Below are 25,499 nucleotides of genomic sequence, written 5' to 3'. Positions count from 1 at the left end.
TTCGATGCAAACAAATCCAACAAAATTACAGTTCGTTTGATCTTACAATTTCAAGTAGTATTTACTCATATATTCATAGGATACAATTTCTCACTGTAAACAAAGGCAATGGAAATTAAATGGAACTGTTAAACGATACTTGCAGCCAAACATTTTCATAAACAGCTAAGAGTGTACATGTCACAGAGAGATGATAAAAATGGAGATTTGATGGAATCCCTAGATTCGAAATATGACTGGATTAAATGATACAAGACTCTGGAATAATATCTCGCGTGGTACGACTAAGATCACGTGAAGGTAAAATAATTATACCGATCTAAAGTATGTGTGTTAAATCTATCATCGAGTTGTGTAATATTTCGCCTGATCGAGTTCGGTCGGTATTTAATTTTACAGGGGAGTTATAACAAACGAAACATAGAGCTCTGCGAATTGTTATTTTAACATCTTCCGTAAATCGATCATCTACCTTGGGGATTTCATCAAATCTCCATTTTTATCATCTCTCTGCGACGTGTACACACAGGTGAATCCTGGGTAAGAGGCTCCAGTTCAGATTCTGGCCAGGCCTTAAATTTACAAGATAACGTTCCCACGTTAACGTCGTCGAGTATCAAAAATGTTGATATAAAATAATCAATAATAACTCTTTAGTTTTACCATCAACGGACCCCTGAAGAGAGTTGTGAGAGTCGACGGGACGAATTAACTCCGCGATTAGCTACCCTGTGTTTCACTTTCTCTCTAATTGATGAAATAAAAAGCTAGAAATTAGACGTAAGTATATGAGCCCAGGGGGCAGTGACAGGCTGTTGTTTCGCTGTTGCAGGTTACTCTCGGACGAGTACTCGGTTCGATCACGCATTTAGTAAGCTCTAGTAGAGAACAATGTGCTGTGCATATATCTATATACATATCTAAATCTATACGAATTATATAGACACCTAATATGGATAGACGTGCATCCGTGTGTGCATATATATGTATATACATGCATACGTCACGCGCATATGTATGTGTCTGTCTCTCTGTTTGTTCTTGATCATGGTACGAGTGTACAAATGTATTTTATAGTGTGTACAAACATAGAGCATGCCACCACGTCCAGAGGTGAATAAAATACTATTTCGAATGTCGGGGATGTTTCTTTTTTTCTTCTTCTTTTTTTTTTTACTGACAACGTTAAAGAGAAGCTTCGAGACGCTCTAATTGGCAAACGGGACGAGGATTTTTGTTTGTTTTTTAATTTCTAAGCCTCAAAGCAGCGTACACGTATTTCGAAACTGTATTTTAACCGTCTCTGAATTTGACCTGTCGTGTACCGCCGTTTCGTGCACAGTAATTCCTCGTTTAAAGATCGAAAATCGAAGCTGACGATTTTCGTTGAACAACGGTCGTTAGGTAATTCTTCCTCGCAACTGGTTCACATTAAAAGGGATCGTTTGAGGTGGAATAAAACAGGAGATATAAGAAATTACAATATATTGACTTCTTTTTAGCATGAAATTTCATATAAGTAGAAACTATCACATTGCGGATTATAAAGTAATGTTCTGTTTAAACAGTAAATATAAATTGTTACATACAGTATTACGTGTTTCGTAACAAAAATATTCCTTTTAGCTGCGATATCTTTTTGATGATTTACTGTGTTATTATCGAGCTATTTTTGTTATTGCTATTATTAAAGGTCTTTTCACATATGAGCCCATAATTATGAAAGTGGTCTAAGTCGAAATTAAAAAAATAAATGAGTTTATCAGTTATTTCAGGCCACATTATTTTAAACTAAATTAATTCAATGTAATTTTTTTTACAAGAAATATATGACAGTATATTATATACGGGAAGAAGTAACCTGTATGAAGTCGAGGTACAACCAGAAGCTATTATTAAACATAGTCTTTAACGCTTAAACGGAAATCAGTTGTGGGTGTACAACATTGATATTTTGGAGAATTAATTGTTAATAGTAATTATTATCCTGTGTTAAAATTCGGTCTTTCAGCGAGGAATTAATGTACTCGTGTTATATAACCTGACGTTGCGGTTTCCGCTGTTTCTCGCGATTGTGTGCACGGCGTGTCCCGTTTAAATCGATCCACGTTAATATCGTCGAAAACTATTAATGGCGCTTGAAAAGATTTCGGGTAAAAGTTGGAGGATTTGCAGGGAGTGCTGTCCAGAAGGAATGTCTTTTTTTATAATACGAAACAATTGTCGAGACTTGACTAAGATCGCCGCCATTTTTTTAAACATGTCTATACTATACTAGTCACATATACTATTTTGACAAATATGTCACTTGTGACCGAGTCATATTCTTTTTTCCAAGTTTTTTTAATACGAAATGGAAATTTACACGGCGGATAATAAAAAAACACAACTCTTTGGTCGAATTAACTATTAGTTTTTGAAAGTCAATATATTTGGCCAGGAATTATTTTTATTCATATTTTCAATAGTATAACTGATCTATCAGTGTAGTTGTCGCTTGTCTAGGTGATTGCAAATACATCTTATGTTTCAGCTTATTTATAGCAATTTCTCTTATCTCTCCCTTCGATTAAGTATAGAGTGACTTGAAACGCATACTTAAGAGTAAAAGTGACGAATATTGATTTTATGCATGCATGTGCAACGATAACGCGAGACATGTCATAGTGACAAGAACCTACCACTCCTGATAACGATCGCCGAACAGTGAAGAATACTTATATTCAGCTTGAATAGCGAATGAATAATACATCATTATGTCCTGATCGTGTGCATATGATATCGACTTTCTGTTCGCTCGTCAGATTTTGCATATTACATACACAATTACAATAATGTCAATTTTGAATTTCGTTAGGAGCCTGGACTAAAAATTCATTACTTATCAATTTACAAACGATTTAGAAGTGTATGGACTTTGAATTATTTTTTCGTAAGCTTCTAATATCAAGTATAAATATTACAGACTTCCTTCAAATAGAAAAATACATTTTAATGTTTTCAAGAATACATTCGATGGATTCTGTGTAAAAGCTTCGAGTGAAAATGTATCGTAGATGCAAAGCTAATACAATGTTCGAGTACTCTTAAGCATTTGATTCCAAACAGAATGAAAATTAATTTCTTAATGGCGAATTTTAAATGGATTTTTTGTTGTTTTAATTGAATTGCCGTTTCATTTTAATATTACATATTTTCCAATTCTACAGGGTAATTTTTATATAAAAATAAACATCCCTCAAGAGTTAAATAAGGCAGTTGTCGATAGAATATTTTTCAAAATTCATTGTCCACCCCTGGTTGAAGTCACCAATGGTCACCACTGATGTGTGGGCTACTGCTCGTCAAATATCTGAATTTGATTGTTATTAATCGACGAAGTGACTCATTAGATGTCAGACGTTTCGTAGCTCTCGAATATTTAATTTGGAACTCTTATGTGTGTATTGTAGCGCCAGGGGAGGCAGAAGCAGCTTAATCATCAAGGTCTTTTTACCAATTAAAGCAAATTCACCAAACAAGGTTGTCCTTACGCTCGATACTCGAAAGCGTCACCTTTACCCCGAATACAAAGATACACTCGATCCCTAAATGTCCTGTCAGCCATATCGAGACCTTCGTTAGAAATATTTTAGCATCCCTTGAGTGTCCTCCTCTTGAAGTTGTTGGGAGTGGTCCTTTACTATACGCTTTGATTTTTAGGTGTGTTTTTGCTAAGAGTGTCAGGTCATCTAAGCACAAACTCGTTGAAAATAAACACTTTGATTTTCATTCAAACAAACTCTATAATAATAACGAATGATGTATTGGAATCATATTTGTAGATTGTATAATCATTTGTCGTAATTCCTAAGCGAACTATATTTTCCAAGGTCTACAAGGATTTAGAAAACCATTTATTTGAATGATTATACACTGTGTTGTGTCTTGTGTCTAGGTTGTGTCCAGACTATGGGATTTTTAATTTATTTAAAATTTGGAAATTTTATGGAAAAACATATTTTTCACATAGAAAATTAGAAAATTTCCTGTTCTTAGTTTTGCATGCACACAAATGTATAATGCTCTCAATCGAATTCAACATGTCTACATTGTAGAAAATCTCTAATTAGATTTTAGTTAGAGGAGTCTAACTCGGTTATTCGTGAACAATCAATCGCACATATTCAACAAGTGCACATGACAGAGATTATTGTGGAGCACAGATTACACGATTAATCCGGTTCAGACACTTGCTCGATCAATTGCAATTAATTGATAAAGTTGCTCGTGTACTGTTAATTTCACTGCTGGATCGTGTCAATTGTTTATCAAAAATTACACATCTTAGGTACACGTAGGGATAAGAAGAAATAAATACAGTCAGTGTAATAAGTATTCGTACAGGAACCAATTCAAAATAAAACTTCATATATTTATATTATTAATCAATTTTAGGGGAAGAAATAATTAACCAACATTTCTACATATTTTTAAAGTAGATTCTGCGTAAATTAAAGTTTATTACTTTGAATGTTAACCTCTTATTTCTTTTCTTATCAATTTCATTTTAAATTAGTTGCTGTACGAATACTTATTGCACTGACCGTATGTATTGTATTTAAGAAGAAATAAATACATATAGCATAAAGTGCATATTCTGTGATTAACTAATACTTGCTAAAATATACGTAAAGACGATTAAAACAATGGAGGCCAGTGTATCCTCACGAAGAATCACGTAATGTGCTTCATCTCTTAGCCCTAAAAATTTCCAGTATCATTGATAATTCCAACGAAATTCGCGTGGATCGATTAAAATTGGTCTCCCCGTGTCTGTATTATGGTTTACAACGTACGATAGGAATGCGAATAATATACGAAATTTTACTGAAAATTCTATGTGTGTACTTCGCACGGTGTCGAGCTCGAATATCTATTCACGTCTCTCAGCGGCATTTCAATTCTCTTCGCATCCTCTCGATGCACGAATCGATGTTTTCTATTCTTTTCGTCTTGGTATCATGTTAATCTCTTCGCGTTACGCGTCTCTCTCTCTCTCTCTCTCTCTCTCTCTTTCTCTCTCTCTCTCGGTCTAGCTATTTACCAATTCGTCTCTCTTCGTTTCTGTTACCACTTCTTCGCCTTTAATCAACGCATCCTACGAATCTCTACAGGCTGCTGAGAAACTGAATATCGTTGATTTGAAGGCGTTGACTGAATGACGTTGAAGGAGGGACGCAAGTATTTTAAGTACAGAAACCATGGATACGACCTGACGAGCGTTTAAATGTATCCCAACGCTTGTGGTACAAGCAACTCGGCCCATTCGTTTGGTTATTACACATTTCAAGGTTCTTTGGTTTCTAAAGTGGCCGTCAAGTGGTGCAATCGCGAGAGATATAATTAAAAACATATGGTAACGATAGCAACGATTTATTTCTGATGCGGGGTGGACCTGTGGCATGGTTTACAAGGTCGCTGGATTTCATGTCTTCGGAGTTTCTCTGGGGTGCAAGGGAAAATCTGGTTTATTCTGATCGAGACGAATCTCGAGCAACCTGGCCGTTCTCACTTTTGAACCATCGAAAATCATTCGTTGTATGTTTGGTAAAAAATGAAACAATTGGTCCATCGGTGCGACTTTTGTCGGAGCATTGGAGATAACAATAATTACAATGGCACATAACAATGTGTATTTATGCACATAACGATGTGTATTTATTTTTAATACACGTAGATAATAATATACAGTTCCTGTTCTATCAAAGAGATACTCATGGTTTTTAAATCAGACGTAGAAATAGGGGAAATTGAGACCAACTCCATACCATGTTTCGATTTGTTCTGCTCCAGTTCCCTTACGGTTTCTTGTCGTATTTTAAGAATCTTCCTCTACATGAACTTTGAGAAGGGTTTTGTCTTTTGAAAATAACAATTAGGGTCACAATTAAATGGCGACAGCATATTAGAGATCCACCATGTCCACCCTTACCATCGTATGCATTTGGGTCGTGACAGATTTTAGTCTTCTCATTAATCTATGGCTTATTTCGATACCCCAGAAGTCTAAAACAAATGGAGGACCTGGACGATCCTTTCTATCTCTTTCCAATTAAATTTTAAGACTTTGTATTTGGAGTTTACACCATAAATTGCTTCCGACTGACCGAAATCCCTAGCAATGGACTTTGGACTAGTCCCCTTTACCTTTGGTGATCAATAATTAATTAATTAACCTTCCGCTTCGCAGATGACTATCGCGACTAGTAAGAATCCACCTAACATCGTCAACTCATACCTTCAGCTAGAATGCTCGCCTCCAGTCCTCTTTTCAGTGTCCAAATTTATGAGAGGAAGTTATGTTTCGATCGGTAGAAACGTCGGTCGAATGATCGATGTATTCGACACTTTTCCGGCGGCTTCGCGAGGTGTCGTACTGGGTTGTCTTTTGTTTCGATACAAGCGGGCGTTCCAGTCTTTTTATCTTCCTGTACCGGTCGTAGCGTATAGATCTACTGCATCGATCTTTTTATACATTTCAATTCCCGCGCGTCTTAACACATTAAGGACCGCACACCTAGAGACTGCGTATAGAAAACACGAGAAAACTCGTGAGCGGTCCTTAATGTGTTAATTGTTCGCCAGCCTCGATCAATCCCGAATCTTACATTTACGACACTCAAGTTTCTCAGCACCCTGTATACGTATCGTTATTAGTCGTTTGATGGAACCAACGGCAAGGACGCTCGGTCACATTTTCTAACTTGTTATTCACTTCGCAACGTCGGCCAGTCGCTCTGAACGTATTCCAAATCCCATTTATTTTCCCAGCGCTTTGTTCTCATCGTCCTCTATTCGCACTGGTCATTCAACCATCGAACAATAGCAAACGGCAACGCGAGTGGGATGAAGTTTATTTGAAAAGGTCCAGTTCTACTCCCGACTTCCGCGCCGTAAACGTGTGTCGCGACGATTCGATTAACCCTTTGCGCTCGACGGGCGACTCTCGCTCGTCACTGGGTCTTACGTGGCAACTCCAATGGCGATCAGATGGCGACGACTCGTGTGTTCTTTTAGGAAGTGTAAAATGTACATATCGAAATAGAAGTAAGAATTGACGTGGAAAGATATTTTTATTTTTAAAGTCTTTATTGTTTTTTTTTTTTTTGTAATTTTACACTGTTGCAAGATGAAGTTACTTGTTAACAAAGGTACAGAATTTAGTACTAAATTCTTCAGGGACGCTGGAATATATGTGCAAGTTTAGATTTATTTTAATTTAAGATTATTTCGACTGAACTCAAAATCCGTTAGAGAATTTGTCAAATACCAACAAAATCCTACTTCTAATTATCGTAATGTTGCCTTTGATGTGTAAAGCTTCTGTGATTATTTAAAGAATATCGTTGACACTTGACGAAAAACATATCGGGTGTGTAAAGTATAGTTACTCTCAATTATTGTACAAATTTAAAAATTGAATTTGTATTATTACTTTTATTTTATACACATCGTTTCCGGTGATACTGTTCTCATAATCATGTATTACGATGAAAATAGAAAAAAAAAACTGGTACGCTCCGAATATATGATACCTTTTCAATTGTAATTTATATTCTATAATTATACTCGACGACCACAAATGTGAAAACTAGTTTTTTTATATACATTTATTATTTCCCAATTCTATTTTAGTTACTGAATTACTATCTATATAAAGCGAATAAACGAGCTCCCAATAGCTCAAAGACTGTTGCCTTCCAAGAAGTAGGTACAGATACACAAAATCTTAAAACGTAATAAAATGTAATAAAATGTAATAAACTCCCCAATTACATATCAATCCGCGCGTAAAATCATTTCGCGTTAGCCTCCGTCAGTAAAACCGTGAAATATTCGCAAAGTCGCGTCTGGATTTGCTGGTTCGCCTTACGGAGAAGGTCGTCGAGCGCAAAGGGTTAATTTTGGGGCTAAATAGCCGCGACACACCCCAGGGGCGCCGATACGGTCTTTCTTCTCGATAGGATCGGTCAGCTAAGACAGGAGATTCCATAGAGCCAAACCAATCCCAGAGCTAATTAAACACGCTGTGTTCGCGCCGTCTATTCCGGTTTACGTGGCGGCTATTTTCGACCGTTTATCGACTTCTGCACCGGCGTCACGGTCTTTCAGCTTAGCAAGCGTCGATCCGACGCTGGAACTTTGCGAAGTTTACTCGACGAGTAACGGGCGCACGTACAACGTGTTCCGTATGTGCAGCATATTTCTTCGGGCTACGGGTCGATTTCATACTCGTATGTAGAATTAAGGGGTTACACCATCTTGACCGACCCGAAACGACCGACGTCCTCGCGAATTTCTTATGAAGATGTATTTCTTTTTTCGAAAACAATTAACTCAATAGAAAATCTCTTTATGTAATACAAAAATCATATTTATCTAGAATTTTTAAGTACAACATCGATGCTGAAGCCATTTCGTCACAAAGATAGCCTTTTATTCGGCATAGCGTGGTTCTCAGGTATGGCCTGGAATAAAAAACCAGGTGTTTTTATTTTTTACATGACATGTACTGTAGAAATAAGTACTATATATATATTACAGACATATTATTTATATAAAGCATAATATTGTATATCAAAATTTGTTTAGCATTTGGAATCTTTAAAGGCATTTTAATAATGGGCCCAATAAAAGATTCGTTGTAATAGTGCTCTTTTCTTTAGACCTGGTGTTACCTGGTATCTCCTGTAGTTTTTTAGATTTTTCTAGATATAATATTATTAATATTGTATGTATGTATATACATTTTACATAAACAATATGTCTGTAATATATGTATAGTACTTATTTCTACAGTACATGTCATGTACAAAATAATAATAATGTATATATTGTATATACATATATACAATATTACTAATATTATATCTAGAAGGATCTAAAAAACTACAAGAGATAATAGGTCACACCAGGTTTAAAGAAAAATCACTATTGCAACGAATCTTTTATTGTGGCCATTATTAAATTTCGTTTAAAGATTACAAATGATAAACAAATCTTGATTTTTTTTTTTTTAATTTGTCAAGGCGGTGTAACTCTCGAAAACGAAACGTGCGATACATGTCAGATCGGTTAGAATACGTAGAAATACGTATCAATAGCAACGTCACGAAAGTCGACAAACGAATGGAATTTAATTTCTTTTAAAGGAACAAGTGTACAATCAGCGGAACTTCGTTTTGTTTCTTCCTAATCCTCTTAAAAGAGATATATACATATATACGCGATCGCCAAAATTTGTAAGCCTCTGTCATGGGAATAACAAGGTCTTTCTAGCGGGTCAATCGATAACTTTCATATCTTTTTCAACTCTTGTATTCAAATAAAAACAATTTAAAGTAAAATGATACTTTGTCCACATGATATTCGAAGCATGTCACAATGAAACTCATTATCTACAACAATTTTAAATCTTGAAGTGGTTGTTACTTCATCACCCCGTAAATAGTAGCATTTAACATGTTACAATTAATGTTTAAAGGGCAATGTTGGGTTGTGCGGCATTGTAGACCAGAGTATACGACGATTGCCATAAATTTCTGAAAAGTTCACGTCGAAAGAGACATTATTAAATTGTACACAGGGCTCCATTAATTCAGCTCGCGAGATTTGCAAGTATAAAGTGTTATTGTTCAATTATAACAAGCACCATCGCACGACTACGCAAGATTCAGCACACGCACTAGAACGCATTCGATGCAACGACAGTCGTATTAGAGGTTCGATTAGCTGTTTTTTAAACAAGAAGCACAATCAGCACACAAGCAAGAGCACACGACGAGCACACGCAGTCGCTAACACTGAACTTCGTCCAGCCGTCACGGATCAACATAAAGTACATAAAAATATAGCATTTTTACCCTTGCACAAGGTACGAAAATTTGAGAATTAATAATAAAAGTGTAGCATCTTTAAATGAATTGAACATGAAATTAACGTCACTGTGAAAACTGTTCATCCATTATTATTTAATAAATTGTATTACTAATTGCAATCGAATATAAACAAGCTAAAAATTTCCTCAAGGAAACAATTTTTTTTTTATCTCCAGTTTATAAAAGGACAATGCACATTTTTCTCTAGTGATATTTTCGTAACATTAAATGAAACGAAGGTTACCAAATAGAAAAATCAGACAAAAGTCGAGAAGATACTCACGCAGGACTTCAAAAGCTCCTTGTACATTTATTTTTAATGTAACTACTATTTAGAAGCATGGAAAGAAAATTTTGTTGTCATTAAAAAATAATTCATGTAAATATCTTTCTTAAAAAATGATTCGAATAAATATCTCCTTAACAGTTCTTTGATTTTATAATAAAAGCGTCGATTATGAGTTCGAGTGGACAATACCACGTATAAAAATGGTGGTTAAAGATAGAGATAGAGAAAGGCAAAGATGCTGGACGATCTTGAGTGCGAGCTACTGCAGTTGCACAGCTATTCTGTATTATAGGGGCGGGCACGTGCATTAGGGGGTAGCCTGATGGGTGCACGTGCGCCACTGCTGATGCGAAATAATTCAGCGCGTTAGTTTATTAGACAAAGATCGAGGCTTAAAGTGTTTTAGATATTAGACTCCGGACGCCAAACTGCGGCACTGGTTTTGCATGGTTCTACTTGGAATATATAATTAAGCTTCAACTATTTATGTTAATATGAAATAAAAGTATGGTAAATCTTTTAAAAATTTGTATTTAAAATGAATTTTGTGAGGATAAAAATATAAAAACAAATTAGACTTATGGTGATTTATTCACATATAAATAATTTATTTATTGATACATGATTAAATTAATAAGTACGTAAATGTGCTAATGTAATATGTAATATATAATACATAGTATACAATAAATTGAGATTAATATGTTTTTGTATAATATACAAGTATTTATGGTTTAAAAAATAAATGAGTAATTATTGTTACGAACACAAACGCGATTCGCAAAGTGTCGTACGACGCACGATCGGAACGCCGTTGAATAATTAATTAATTAAATTAAACATGTATCAAATAAATAGAGACTTTCGGTTCGTTACGTTGCACCGGCTGTTTTTTGAGACTCGTGTCAACACGAATTCCGTATTGATTTAACTCGCGTGTACCAGGTGCACTGAAAATACAGTTTCTCCGTCTTGTGTTGACATTGCTGTAAAATCATTGCTTTTAGCATTACTGTACACTTCGTACAAGGACTGACATTAATTGCGACAGGAACGAATACGTTGATGCAATGCATCGAAAACGTTTCAATTATTTGCTGACGGGTTCGACATTCGTAACGATTAATATCCTGTAACACATTCGCGCGACTGGCAGATATTTTACGTCTCTAATCCGAGTACTGACGAAAATAATCAAATTCCGAAGCCGGTCATCGCAAATTTCTATAATTAGGACGAAGATAAAATTTCCAAGATATATTTCGAAATATCTACGTTGTAAATATGTAGCGTATAAAACAAAAAGATTTTCGTAAGTTTTTCGTAACCAGGAATAGAATTTGACGTGAATTCGCGTCAGCGATCATGTGTCAATTATTCTATTGTGAATGTAATAAAAATTCTTTAATAAAATTGCGTGACCGCAAAAATTGAGCCCTAAAGTAAATTCGCGAAATTATTAAAAAGAGCTCAGAAAGATATACAATGCTCGTTGTCGATGCGAGTGTAAAACAAAATAATTTCTTTTTCGGGAAATGCGTCGATGAAAGTGCAGAAAATATCGATAATGTTCAACGAACCGTGAGCATCGCAGGTAACGAGTTAGCGTCACGAGCATTATCGTTTATCAGGGGGGAAAAAAAAGCATAAAATCCAGCTGTGGAGAAAGGTGTCGCAACGATACGATAATTATGACACGATAGTTCACGGTTGGCTTGCGGTAACAAGCTGTGTACAAATACGTGGGCGTATCGGGCGCATCTCTCTATTAAGTGTTTTTTGTCGAGATAACCGACATTGTTTAGCGGTCGCGCTACATCACACGATGAGAATGAATAGCGCGCCGATAAGAGCAACCCTCGAGGCCAAAGAAGGGCATTCTTAAAGGGGCGTTAGCAGTTTCCTTCTTTAGCGGTTTTTTTTTCTACATTTTTCTTTTTTTTTTTTAATGTAACGCCAAATGCGTGCACGCAAACTCAATACTTACATCTGTCCTTTTTTTTTTTATTCTTATCGCCGATTGCTGCATATGTACATACATATCGATATTGATACATGGGCATATATGTACATACGTTGTGTATGTATTTGCATATATGTATTATATGTACAGTGAGTCGCAAATGTATTCGTACCACGTGATCGTTTCATTTCTAATGATTATAGTGGGTAAGAAAATGTGAGAATAATTTTAAGGTGAGAGAAGGGCATTGTATTATTTGATAAACGATGTCTAGTTTATTATGGCGAATTAAGGTGACGCATCATGACTGGAATAACGAAAACTTGAGTATATGCAAGAATTTGAATAGTGAATATTTAATATGACATAGGATCAATGGTAAAATAATTAGGAATTTTTAAATTTCACAATTGGGTTGCAACAATGAAAATTTAAATGTTTGTATTTTGTTCTAGAAAAATATTACTTCAGTAGCGTTATTCTTTATCAGATCTTTAATTAAATTACATTATATTATCTCTCTTTATTCTTGTGGTTTCGCCACTAGATGGCTGCTTGCCATTAATAAGTTCTTTTTATGAACGCCAAGTTTGGTCTGAGTTTCCTATATCTTGAATTATTCGAGCGATAAATCGCGTTTAAGACAAATGCATTACATAAGCTTGCCAAAGAGAGACCATGCTGCGAGGCACATTAATATTGCTTTTTGTACGAATGAATTATGTGAGAGACCCCTGACAAGGCAGGGGCAGAGGGTCCGCCATCTTACAAGGCTTCTTATAAAAATGAGTAAATTAAATGAACTACAGCAATACTTTCCATATTACTTATTAAATAATATTTCATATACAACTATTTGTTTAACACTTTTACCTAAATAATTAATATTAAAAAATTAACTCGTCTCTTATTATATAAGTCTTAAATTTGAAGTTTCGTAATTTTCTGATATATCATTTTTTGAATGATTGTATTTACACTAACAAGTTCAATTCTTCTGTTCCTATTCAATCAAAAATGTTAATTTAAGTTATGTCTAGTTAACAAGTACAGATTGCAGAGATTCTTCATTTTTTGATCAAATTAGTTATTCATGAAAAGATCAAATAGCAACCAACATATACCTCACTTTAATAATTCCTCTCGCATTTTTTATAATACAACTATACTAATCATTCGGAGTAGACAATTGACAGGCTGCGAATACTTTCGTAGCTCAGTTTGTGTTGTACATTTTACATGATAGGTATGTCACATGTACTGTGAACAGTATGTGTGATACGCCTGTATACCTTATATAGCCTATAGATATAATATATCGTCACGCTGCATATACACGGTGTACGCATAAATGAAGCATGTGACGGGTGCATCCGTGCATAAAGCATACATACGCAACCTCCTAATTGTAAGGAACGACTCGAGCGAGATAGAGAGGTGTGTATGGTCACACCTGAATCGATCTTAATCGCGGCCCATTGATTTTCCAGCGATCTCGAGAAGTACTTCGAATATCAAGGTCAGGACTACATTTGCTCGCGTCCCGATGACAACGGAATGCACTCTTGCAGTAACTTGCCGCCGCTCAAGTTTGGTGAGTACAAAATCGATATCCCTAACGATAGAATCTTTTACACGTTTTTGGCTGGCGGGTCTTCAATGTCGTCGAAATATTTTACTGCCTGCGAAATCTCGAGGAAATCTCGAAGAAATCTCGCTATGAAACGAGTACGCTTAGTTGAGCTCGTCAAAATGAACGGTAGTCGAGTGTCGGGAGTTGTAGCCTTCAATATTTTGCTAAAACAAAATTTGTTTACTGGAACATCGAGGACATCTTTAACATTTTTAATGGAATGCTGAATTTATGGTTGCCATTCGAAAGGGTATCGAATGCTGAGCGGAAAAGTGTTAGGGTACATGTAGTCTATAACTAGTATTCATCGAGATAGAGGGAATCGTCGTTAAGTGTCGCTAAAAGGTGTTCTATAAGTGATGCGCTCATTTTCTTAAAATTATGAATGAATTGAATGCATTAGATGCAGTATTGTTTTTAAGAAATGCTGGAACTCTTGACTATTTGCAGCAATAAAATGTATGTGACACCTATCGAACAACCTTTCGCGACCCTTAACGACGATTCTTCGTATCTTAGTAAATAGCAGGTGAATTCGCTTCTCTTTCGAATGGTAAAATAGAAAGTTTGACATTCTATTTGAAAAAATCAAAATGTATAGTAATAAATTCAAATAGTATGCAGTAGTTGATTACATAGCTGTTTATATATGGAATAAATAGGAGAATTGAGTTCTCTTCAACTTCTACGATTTTAAAAATAGATCACAAGGACTTACCTTGCCTTTTTTGATGACGAGCTTCTTCTACAATTAATATTTCTTGTTAAACGACATTTCTATAGTCGATTTTCTAATGCACTTCCTTCTAAAATGACAACATCGAGCTATTCAGGTGTTCTCGCTTTCAGGAAACGTGATTTGCAACAACACTGCGTTGCCGAACAATAATTCAACGTTTATCACCAACGAGACCTGCGTTAATTGGAATTACTATTACACGGAGTGCAAGGGTCAGGGTAACAATCCTTTCCAGGGAACGATATCGTTCGATAATATCGGTCTTGCTTGGGTCGCAATATTTCTTGTGAGTGTCCTACTTTTGTCGCATTCAGAAATTGAAACTTCACGCTAGCTGAATTTCCAGATGTATATCTAACTTTTAAAAGATTTATCAGATATTATTGCCGGTATGCAAAAAGGAACTTTCTTTTACTGAATTATAGACACATTGTTCAACTTATCACAGAATTTTTTGTCTCAAAGATAAATTCATATTAAAATTTAGTATATACGAGGTGTACGTAAAATCTGATTAATCTATTAACAAAATTAATAATTGTTAACATAGGTAATCAGTCTCGAAGGATGGACAGACATAATGTATTACGTGCAGGATGCTCATTCCTTTTGGGATTGGATATACTTCGTCCTATTAATTGTGGTACGTTTACAATTACTACAACTACTTGAAATGCGACTTCTTTCAAATTTAATTACTATTAATTATTGAATATGAAATTAGTAAATAATTAAACAGCGTAAAATATGAGGAGACAAAATAAGATTCATGCGGTACAGTCGAATTTAAACGAAAGGTTTTAAAAGATTATTTAAAGGTTTTAAAGGTTTTAAAAGATTATTTAAAGGTTTTAAAGGTTTCAAAGGGTTTAAAGATAAATTCCCCGACGAGATTATAAATTACAAAGTTTGCAAAGAGAAAGAATATTTATGTAGGTTAGTAGGAGCTATTAAAATGTAAACAAATTTTATTTGCAGATCGGCTCTTTCTTCATGATCAATCTGTGCTTAGTTGTCATAGCAACTCAATTCTCAGAAACGAAAAAACGAGAGATGGAGCGAATGCGATTGGAGCGGGCTAGATTTCACTCGACATCGACTCTTGCATCATCGACGAATACATCGGAACCAACCACGTGCTACGCGGAAATTGTCAAGTGAGTACAAATTAGTCTCATTCTTAACGTACAATGAATCCTGTCTAAGAGACGTCGGCTTAGGTTCTGTAATCCTTAAACGTCGTTGGGTCAGATCGATATCTCCTCCAAGATAAAAACTCTCATGATTTTTATACAGGATTCATTATATATCTATATTTGATATTTTTATACATTTTGTCTTATTTATTCTTTAATTTTAAACATTTAATGGAACTAGAATTAAGAATTTATTAGATCGATATAAAGAAATCTACACAAATGTGCACAATATACAAAAATATGTACACAGACATAACGAATTTATTACATTGAGAAATTTAATGACAATTATCTAAAAAATAAGGTAAAATTAATTATAATTTAATTTTTATTGAAGTAAACTTATGAAATGTATTGTATGTATACCACTAAGTATTGAGTTTTATTTGTTTGCGATCGTGTTTATTTGAATAACGCTGTTTAGAATATTCTTATGGTAGTCCAACAAGAGTACTTTAAATTTAAAATTATTTAATTCAATTAAATGTGACTTATTTATTTTAATTTGTATTAATAATAGCCACTTTGGTACTGCTGGATAGAAAATAATAGTTTTCATGGGAATAAGCAAATACGCATTTGATCTAAAAAAAAAATGATTTTATGTTCGTTTTATTTTTGTAAAGTATAATTGCGCGCCTATTTTAAATAATATAGTGATACTAGGTACTGAATTGGAAAGGTGAACCATATATCACAATCACACAGATCACAAAATGCAATGTTAAATGTAAATTTTCATCTAGAAATCCACTGGGCGTTCGAAATCGCGATCCTTGCGTATACATTTGGTTAAATTGGTCAAAATGAAGGGATTGGGTTAAAAGTATAAATTATGACAAAAAGCTGGAACGGTGCCCGAGGAAAGTTCCGTGAAATCGACTTGGCAGTCAACATATTAAAAAGTTTAAACGGATAGAAGAGAATCTCATAACTTCGCTTCATTTTTCATTTAAAAATACCGACATTCTCGCCAATGAAAGCCTCTTATTGTTTCTGTTATCCTTAATATCTTCCCTATAACTTTTTAACAAACCATTTTCCGACAGTACAGTTCTCTCTTTTTTCTACTTTACTTGCGCAATACATAATACCTCATTTCCGCATTATATAAGATACTGACACAGATTGATGATATAAATTGGGAATAACGAGGGGAAGAAGTATAATGCTCGTATCAAAATGAATCGATGCTGTTGCGAATAGTAAAGCTCATTAATAAAAGAAGGAGATATTCAAATCAGCAGATAATTATATTTCACAAATCAATTTACTTGATTTACATTATTTATGTGACAATAAAAAAGATTTCAGCGAATACAGTGAACTAGAATGTTTATAGATTGTTTTTAGACGAGATTGTTTATATTAATTTCAATATAAACGAGCGTTTTTTAGGTATTCTATTGTTCCTTGTTAATGTCGAAGTGTGCACACGTAGAAAACTCTTGATTAATTGTACTTTTCGCTGTTATTGAATTTACTGAATTTAATTTATCTACGAACACGTTTCATTCGAAACGTAATTTCCGTTTTATTTAAACTTATTTCATTTGTTTCCCTTCTGAGTACCTATACGAACTCTTGATTCATTGTGCTAATCACTGTCATTGAATCTACCGAATTTAATTTATCTACGAACTCGTTGTAATTCGAGACGTAATTTCCGTTTTATTTAAACTTATTTCATTCGTTTCCTTTCCGATTAATGTAGCACATCTATCAACTGTATGTATAGACAATAAATAGATACTATATAGAAACTATAAATTTACTATATTTACTCAACAGAAACAAATATATATTTCAAATGAAAATAGCTGACTTTTCTTTTAATTACAGAAATTAAATGGAAAATGAATTAGAATTCGAATAAAGACATTGTTTCAATATTTGTGAAAAGTTAGCGTGGGTTTATTTTGTGTGAAAGATCGAAGACTACCACCTTTGATAGAAAATTCCACCGCATGTTAAAGGCTGTATCGATATGATCGTTGCTAAACATAGCAGACAAAAGTGAAAAGATAAAAGGGAAGATATCTAAAATTGTACAATTCCCCGTCAATGGGACGACATAATTTTAGTAAGATATTGATTTTCTTCGGCTTATTTTTGCCCTCTCCTGGCAACCTCGTACCGCCGGATACATATACTTTCATTTTTGGCTCTCGTTGACCCGCCAGTCCCGATTTCGCGAATATAAATTTGCTAATTGCATCGTTTGCCACCGTTGGTAGACATACTTTTAGAAATCTTAAGGATATGAGATTCTCTTAATATAGTTTTCTGATTAATTTTATTAAGAAATTTATATAATTTTAATTCAAGGCATTTTCCAAGAAAAGATTCGGAATTTTATTTGCTTCAATAAAACGCAAATGATTTTTATATTTCAAATGGAAATTAAGTAATGTCGCGAAAAAATATGTGCAATGAAATTTCGCAGTGAGATAGCAAGCAACATTATCGCACCAATTTGAATTTTATTTAAATTAAAATACTAAACATCTTTCGGAGACGTCTATATATTACAAATTATCGTGTTCATAAACTCTTTTTTTAACATACAAAAGTTCGCATATATCACGTCGTGTGACAAATTCAAATTAATTCAGAAAAATAATTAAACTTCTACTCGTTTCATTTCGCTTAGATTTTCATAAATATTCTCATTTGACTTATAACGAGACGATCCCCTCGGACGAACTTGTTATACTCCTACGTGACCTAATGAAATTCAATGTTAAACTCCAAAACGAGGAGGCTTTTGTTTAGCGTCCACTTTATAAGTGAGGACTAACGCTTGAAATTGTCTTTCACCGCTTCATTTCCATATACCCGTGTTTTCAGATACATCGCACACCTGTGGCGGAGAGGAAAGAGGAGGCTAATAAAGAGGTACCGTGTGTATTTATACAAAAAGCAGCAGAAACGTGAGCAGAATTTACTCAGGGAACAGCAACAGCACGGTCAACCGTTCCGCGGAAGCACAGCCGTCTCTGGTCCAAATAGATTACCTGGAGGTAAGTGTTTCATACTCTCTAAATAGGAATAGCCTCTGGTACTGTATTTTCGTTACGATACTGGTTATCCTAAAATAAGTACCAACTGAAATTGCTAGTCTAAACTACTGGTCTTGCACGATAATTGCAGAGTCAACGTAATCTCGTACTATTTTCTATAGTTCGCTGACAGTGGCATACCTCGTTGAATTACTTTACTAGAATCTTAATAAAGGACACAGGATTCCATTTAGACAGATCAAGGTGACTTTGGTTGAATTACTTGCGCAAAGAGGAAATAAAAGTATTACCTCTGCTCCATTGATTTCTATGATAAAATCAGAAAATTTAACGCAGGTACTACTTTACCTAATTTACTGATAATAAAATACCTTATTGATATAGTGTAATAAAATATTAATAAAGGATATAGCATTTTATTTAAAAAAGACTAAGCTCGCTTTGAAAATGACTTGCAAACAAACATAATAGAAATATTAATTTTAGTTTATCGAATAGTGTGTTAAAAACTAACAATTTTTTATCTCCATTTATACTAATTCATACATAATTCATATAATTCACGAGCAGTAGAATACCTTATTGAATTAATGTAATAAAATATTAACAAGAGATACAGAATTTTATACGGAATGATTAATTTGTCTTTGGAATTACTGCTGAAGAAACGAAATAGAAATATTATTTTTACTGTGTCAAATTCTATGTTTAAAGCTGAAAATTTGTTCCCTCGTACTATTGTTATCCAGAATCCATAGTTTAGGTACTGTCTCAGCCGGTATTTATCTTGGAATAACTGTGATAAAGGGTGCTCCAGAACTATTTGACCAAACTTTACCAAGGTATTTTACTAATTGTGCGGATGGAAGATGTTACACCTAACCCACACAACCCACTGAATATCAATAGTATTTTCTATTGTATTGTGATGGCACATCCTGTCCTCACCACTAGATGGACACCGCATTTCTCATAAGTGTTTTGTCCGCCTAATATTAGTATATAAGCCATTCCTGATCGACCTCCAAACATACCTGCGCACACTGTGATATTTCAGCGATCTAGCGGGACAAAGGGTAATTTTCGAAATGTTCCAAACGTGTTTATAGATATTACAAATCAATAATAGAATGTCTTTTTCACCAGATAACGTGTAAATATCATTCCGGCACCACATTATATTTGCTAAATTACTCTGCGTGCATTTTACCACAATCATCTTACTTTGCATATCAAAATAAAGTCCATCTTCCCTAACTTAATTCAATTCCCTCATTTCGGGACAACAATAACATTTCCGTCAACAACAATCAAGCACCCATATCCACCTCAGAACTCTCCAATCGTTCACAATATACCACACCTTGGAGAGTGCTTGTAGACATTTGCATACATCAACTACGACATCAACATCGAGATTACACCGTGTAGCATTACAGTGACTAGGTTTACAGTGACTAGGATCACTCTTCGCATTCCGTGAGCATTCAGTCACCCCTCCTACACAACAACCCTTCAATAATGGGCGAAAGAATCCTCTTTCCTTACTTAGAAAAGGAATCAGCAATCTTTGCCTTACCATCTTTGATTTCCATCTATATGATTATCAGAGTATGCTGGTAAAGTTCCGCTGAACAGTTTTGGGACAGCCTGCACTTCTCATCTTGATGATCGCTTAGCAGACAGAAGGCTCCATCACGGAAGGTGTCCTCGGCTTCTGGCGGCCATCGAGTACGCGGAACACCAGCAGCAGCAGGGAATCGGCAGCGGTGGTGGTTCGATTGCTGATTTTACAGCGACAAGTCCGCCCAGCCAGGGTACGATTCTCGGTACCGCGATCGCCAATAACGGTAGCAATGGAAACTTGGCGATCGCGCCGCGTGCTAGCCCCGAAGTTTCCGAAGCGGACGTGTCGTCGAACGTGTGCCACCGTTTGGCTCTCCATCGAACGTCCTCCGTGTCTTGCAACGGAAGCGACAACATCCTTTCCAACGCGACCGAAGCAAGTATACAGGTACACGCGTACGGTGTTCGGTAACATGTGGTACTTAACAATGGGAAAAGTTCATAGAAACACGTGCTCTGTGCGGTTTTATTCGTAAGTTATAGTGATTTTTGTGCTGATTGTCTCTGCAGGAAATTATTAAAATGGTTATATTTCAAGCCGATTGTTTACTTTTGGATAATTTTCAACGTTAACGTATATCTTCCTAATTTATTCTTTCCAAATTTATTATGTTCGTTTGTGCAGAGTCTGTAATAAATTTAGACATGCGGAATGAACAAGAACATTTGTTATAGTACATGGTATGTGTGCTGTAAACTATGGATTCATAGGGGATGTAATTCATTTATTAAATACGATTATATACAGAGTGGCCCAGAATCAATGTAAGAACCGGAAATTGTGGTCCAGAATCGTCTCAGCTACCCCCTTATTTCTGGTTCTCACACTAATTCTGGGACAACCTGTGTAATCATTATAATATAGTATTTGGTATCATGATTATAATTATCTATAACGATTATAGTTCACGTAATTTATTAAATAGAATTACATAAAAACACTTTTCTATCTTTCGAGCTATTTCGAAAAGAAACAGATATATCCTATCCAACAGCTCGGCTTTCAATTCTCGAACCTTCAATATTCATTTTCAGACGAACAACGCGCTCTTAAGTCCTCCTTGCACGCATTATCGGAGAAGAAGCAGCGTGATGTTCAGCGACGTGGTGTTGCTGCACGGTAGCAACAGCGTTGGGAACGCGTTGCAGGCTACTCCGGTGTCGCCTGGTGAGCGCAACGTGTGTTCGAGCGAGAAAATGACACAGACCGGTGACGGTAATGTCTGGTCGAGTCCGCTGGCTGACCATATGCAGGTACATTCTACTGCTAAGTATAGACCAGCGAGTTTGAAAACGCGCTCCTGCCCCATAAACCGTTCCCCTTGACTCAGGTTCCCTTTTAGTTCTTTGACGATATGTTAGAACTAGGGAAAATAAAAGTTTAAATGAAGAGTAACAATATTTGCCTCACTGGCTTCTAACGAAGCCGAGTGAATTGTAATTTTTATTTGAATTTCAATAAAAATTCTGTCGGTGGGGATTAAATGATCTACATGTGGATTTTTTTATACGAGCTTGAAATAGCCAATTGAAATTATTATTTATCCAAATGTTAACATTAATTCATCAAATTCTTTAATGTAATGTTTAAAGACTGATACTTGATAGAAAGTGATTTATCGATGTCTTTATGGAATACTGTATATTTAAACAAAGTAAAAGAATTTAATGGGCGGGAAGAACGTAGACGGTTTGCTTTTCGAATAGTACAGAGATAATTTAGTTAGAAATTTAATATTGCAACCAATGTAGGAGTCCCTCCTTAGAAGTCAGTAATTATTTATTTTATTATATAGTTATTTGTTATTATAAATTGCAGATAATACGCAGAGAGTATTTATAATTACATTTTTATAAAATACTCTAAAATTAATGGATTACGAATTCAGGATAAGAGTCAGTAATAAATAAATTATCTTTTTAATACAGTGTTCCATAAACCAAAGACTCTGTACTCGTATTTTTGAGATATCCAAACATTTTTATCACCTACACAAGACTAAGGGAAGGTGGTTAGAAAATCAAAGTGTCTCCTTGAATTTTTCATTCGATCATTTATCTCGAGAAAAGTATATCCATCAAGGATTTTGCAATACGAATTTTATGGTATGCGGTACGATGTGTGCGAATCGTTCGGAGCTCGGTCTTTTCATCATCTCCCCTCGCTCCAACCCGCTGAGACCATTTCCTCATAGAACTTTTCAAAGTTGCTGAGTACATAGCACAGTTGGAACAAAATCAACTGGCCGCACAAGACCGCTTCCCCGACTGTGAATCGCGCCAGTCACGATTCTTACTTTTAGGTCGCTCTAGTTCGCCTCCCTATTCGACAAGCCAGCACTTTGAACATTTCTGCGGTATCCTTTGGCATAATAAATACAGACGAGTCCGAATGCGATGCAAATCGTAATGGAACACAATTTCTTGTGTAAATTCAAATCTTTCTGTGAATTAGTTCCTTTTTTTTTTTAATGAAAATTAAGATTATGAAGCTTTAAGCGCATCAATTGGCTCAGTGGTTCTCAAATTATGCAAATTTATGGGGTTGCAACGAATATTTGTAATTATTAAGCTTCTCTTAAATGTCTTGATGTACAATCTTTGCATTTCATTTCTAGCAAGGCATTTTATTTTCATATTGATTTGTTAATATACTAAGAAAGCATACTTTGAAAAATAGTTTTGAAAATTTCATTGTGGCTCAGTTTATCCGAATGAAAACTATAAATAATCACTTACAATTTTTAAAAAATGTTTGGGAACTTATATTGATTACATCATTCATACAATTTATTCCACAAATAAAATTTGTGAGGAATCAACGAATATGAACCACTGGATATGCAATGTTCGGTATATTCGTAGGTAATTGGTAGGAATGATTCGTTAGTGACCTTGGCCAGTTGATTTTGAATCTATTGTAGTCGTGCTTTTCGTCGCACGTGTCCACTAGATTAGTAACTTGTCACGTGCACGTGTCACCGCAGATGCAAGCTGAATTGGGTGGAAGCGAAGCTATGACCTGTCAGGAATTACTGGCGCTAAGCGGTGCCCTAAGTGCCGCATTGCCAACGGGCCAACTGGCGTTGGACTCTTTTCTGAAGTCGCTTACGAAAGGTATGAATTTCTTTCTCTTTCAATGGAACAAATCAAGAAACTTCATTTTACATTCATCATTAAACAGATACTTCACCATAAGGGTAGTTTCCACTTTTACCTTTGAACATAAATATTAACTGATTCGAAAGAAAATTATAGATTAGGGTTTTAGACACTGTATAGTATTTTTTAATGCTCTATCTGTGTGAAAGATTCCATAAAAAAACCTTCTGCAATTAGAATTTTTATAACGTCGACACCTTCCCCATTTCAGTTTTTTTTTTCAGCTTCAACCTTTTCTAACAAATTTATTTTTCCACTCACTATCGCTAGTAACACATGTTAAACTTGATTATTCAATCCCAGAACACATATATTCTTTGATCAACATAGAATACATAAACTGTTCAGAATGGATCCATTAATTTTCACTTCAATTTAGACAATTTTCCAGTATTAATATTTCAATTTGCATGCATTAAACGAATACCAATTTATCAAAATAAAAGAATTATTATTCGTCGAATTAATTATTCGTTGTCAGCATTAGACAATCTTCTATACTTTAAATACGGATGAATAAAAACTGGAAATCAAAAAATATTCATTGATAAGGGCGTATATATATATTGAGGCATTTATTTTAGGGATAAGGGATCGACACGTTACTCCAGATGATCGTACACAGTGGTTAGCTACGGATATTGATAATTGTTCCTGTTGCTGCGAGCTACAAGGCGGCACTGATCAATGGCCAGACGATGGTGACAAATGGGCGAAATCGTCGCGTGCGAAAAGGTTTTTAAGAAGTTGCGGATATTGCTGCGTCAGCGCACTACGATGTATAAGACGGTTGATCAAGAAACTGGTCGAGCACAAATACTTTCAACAGGGTATTTTAGTGGCAATTTTGATCAATACTTTGAGCATGGGCATAGAATACCATAATCAGGTCAGTATTTCAATTCATGTGCATTAGAAAGATATGTTTTCTATACAAGGTGTTCTGGTAACTGTTAGCACTCCATACACGGTGAATCCTGTCTAAGAGGCGTGAAAATTGCCTCTCTAACGTGCGATTATTCTCACCATGTATCGAAACTATTTGCCTAGAATAGTTTGCATAGTATGCGCCTAAAGCTTAGAGATATACATGGACTCGAGCCTGCGCCTCTTAGACAAGAGCCATTGTATTTCCGAAACTGTAGCAGTTGCAGGGGAGTTTGAGGGACAAAACTTGCATGGTATTTCTGTATACAGGTGTCGTTTTAGAAATATGAAAGTCGTTTCTGCTGTTTTAGAAAGAAATACTATTTTATTATTTAATATTTTCTGACGGACATTGCTAAACGAATACATCAACAGTTCATAATCGGGTAACTTAATAAAAACGAGTAACTTTCGTCCAAAGTAAATATTAGACAAAATTTAATTAGAATTATTGATTTATGGTACGGACAAAAATATAGCACTTTGTAAAAGAAGACAATAGAGGTGTCTTTCGATCGATAAGTTTTTCTCTGTCAATTACAGCTTTGGAAATAAGTAAGGTGCTAAGAGTTACTGGACTGCTCGGTATATCTTGCTTACTATTGTTAGGAGTAGATCGACGTTTCGTTCTTTTAAATACACGATTCGAATGTGTTATTTTCTTTTTCTGTTCGTTGGTCGACAGCCCGAGCAATTAACCATAGTGGTTGAAATAAGCAATATTGTGTTTTCGGCCGTTTTCGCTGTGGAAATGTTACTCAAGATAATAGCGGAGGGCCCATTCGGCTATATCAGCAACGGATTCAATGTTTTTGACGGGGTTGTCGTGGTACTCAGGTACGGCCAGAAAATTATTTCTTTTATATCTAAATAGCACTACATTTACAAATATGTATCAGAATGACAGAGTGAATCAGAGTGACACATCAGAGTGAAAAACGATTTGACTTTTGTAATCGAGAAATCGTAAATTATTTCTACTAAAGTACTGTACTGTCGAATCAGGTCGTGAAAGTGT

The 25,499-nt window shown here is 35.1% G+C and overlaps 1 protein-coding gene across 2 annotated transcripts in view; it reads left to right on the top strand.

Annotated features, from left to right (window-relative positions):
* Positions 1 to 25,499, top strand: part of LOC128885613 (voltage-dependent T-type calcium channel subunit alpha-1G) — a 98,022-nt gene that overhangs the window by 37,902 nt on the left and 34,621 nt on the right. Inside the window, exons 6-16 of one of the 2 annotated variants that reach the window (XM_054139714.1) lie at positions 833 to 871; positions 13,663 to 13,766; positions 14,655 to 14,830; positions 15,095 to 15,187; positions 15,523 to 15,701; positions 18,594 to 18,766; positions 20,377 to 20,780; positions 21,428 to 21,646; positions 23,380 to 23,509; positions 24,139 to 24,443; positions 25,167 to 25,318. In XM_054139714.1, coding sequence (XP_053995689.1) covers positions 833 to 871; positions 13,663 to 13,766; positions 14,655 to 14,830; positions 15,095 to 15,187; positions 15,523 to 15,701; positions 18,594 to 18,766; positions 20,377 to 20,780; positions 21,428 to 21,646; positions 23,380 to 23,509; positions 24,139 to 24,443; positions 25,167 to 25,318 — 1,974 coding nt within the window. The remainder of the gene's footprint in view (positions 1 to 832; positions 872 to 13,662; positions 13,767 to 14,654; positions 14,831 to 15,094; positions 15,188 to 15,522; positions 15,702 to 18,593; positions 18,767 to 20,376; positions 20,781 to 21,427; positions 21,647 to 23,379; positions 23,510 to 24,138; positions 24,444 to 25,166; positions 25,319 to 25,499) is intronic. The other variant, XM_054139715.1, reaches the window with a different exon arrangement.

The sequence above is a fragment of the Hylaeus anthracinus genome, unplaced genomic scaffold (assembly GCF_026225885.1).
Source record: "Hylaeus anthracinus isolate JK02 unplaced genomic scaffold, UHH_iyHylAnth1.0_haploid 11981, whole genome shotgun sequence".
Classification (NCBI taxonomy): Eukaryota; Metazoa; Arthropoda; class Insecta; order Hymenoptera; family Colletidae; genus Hylaeus; species Hylaeus anthracinus.
The sequence above is the reverse complement of the archived record's forward strand: the minus strand, read 5'-3'. Positions and strand labels throughout refer to the sequence as shown.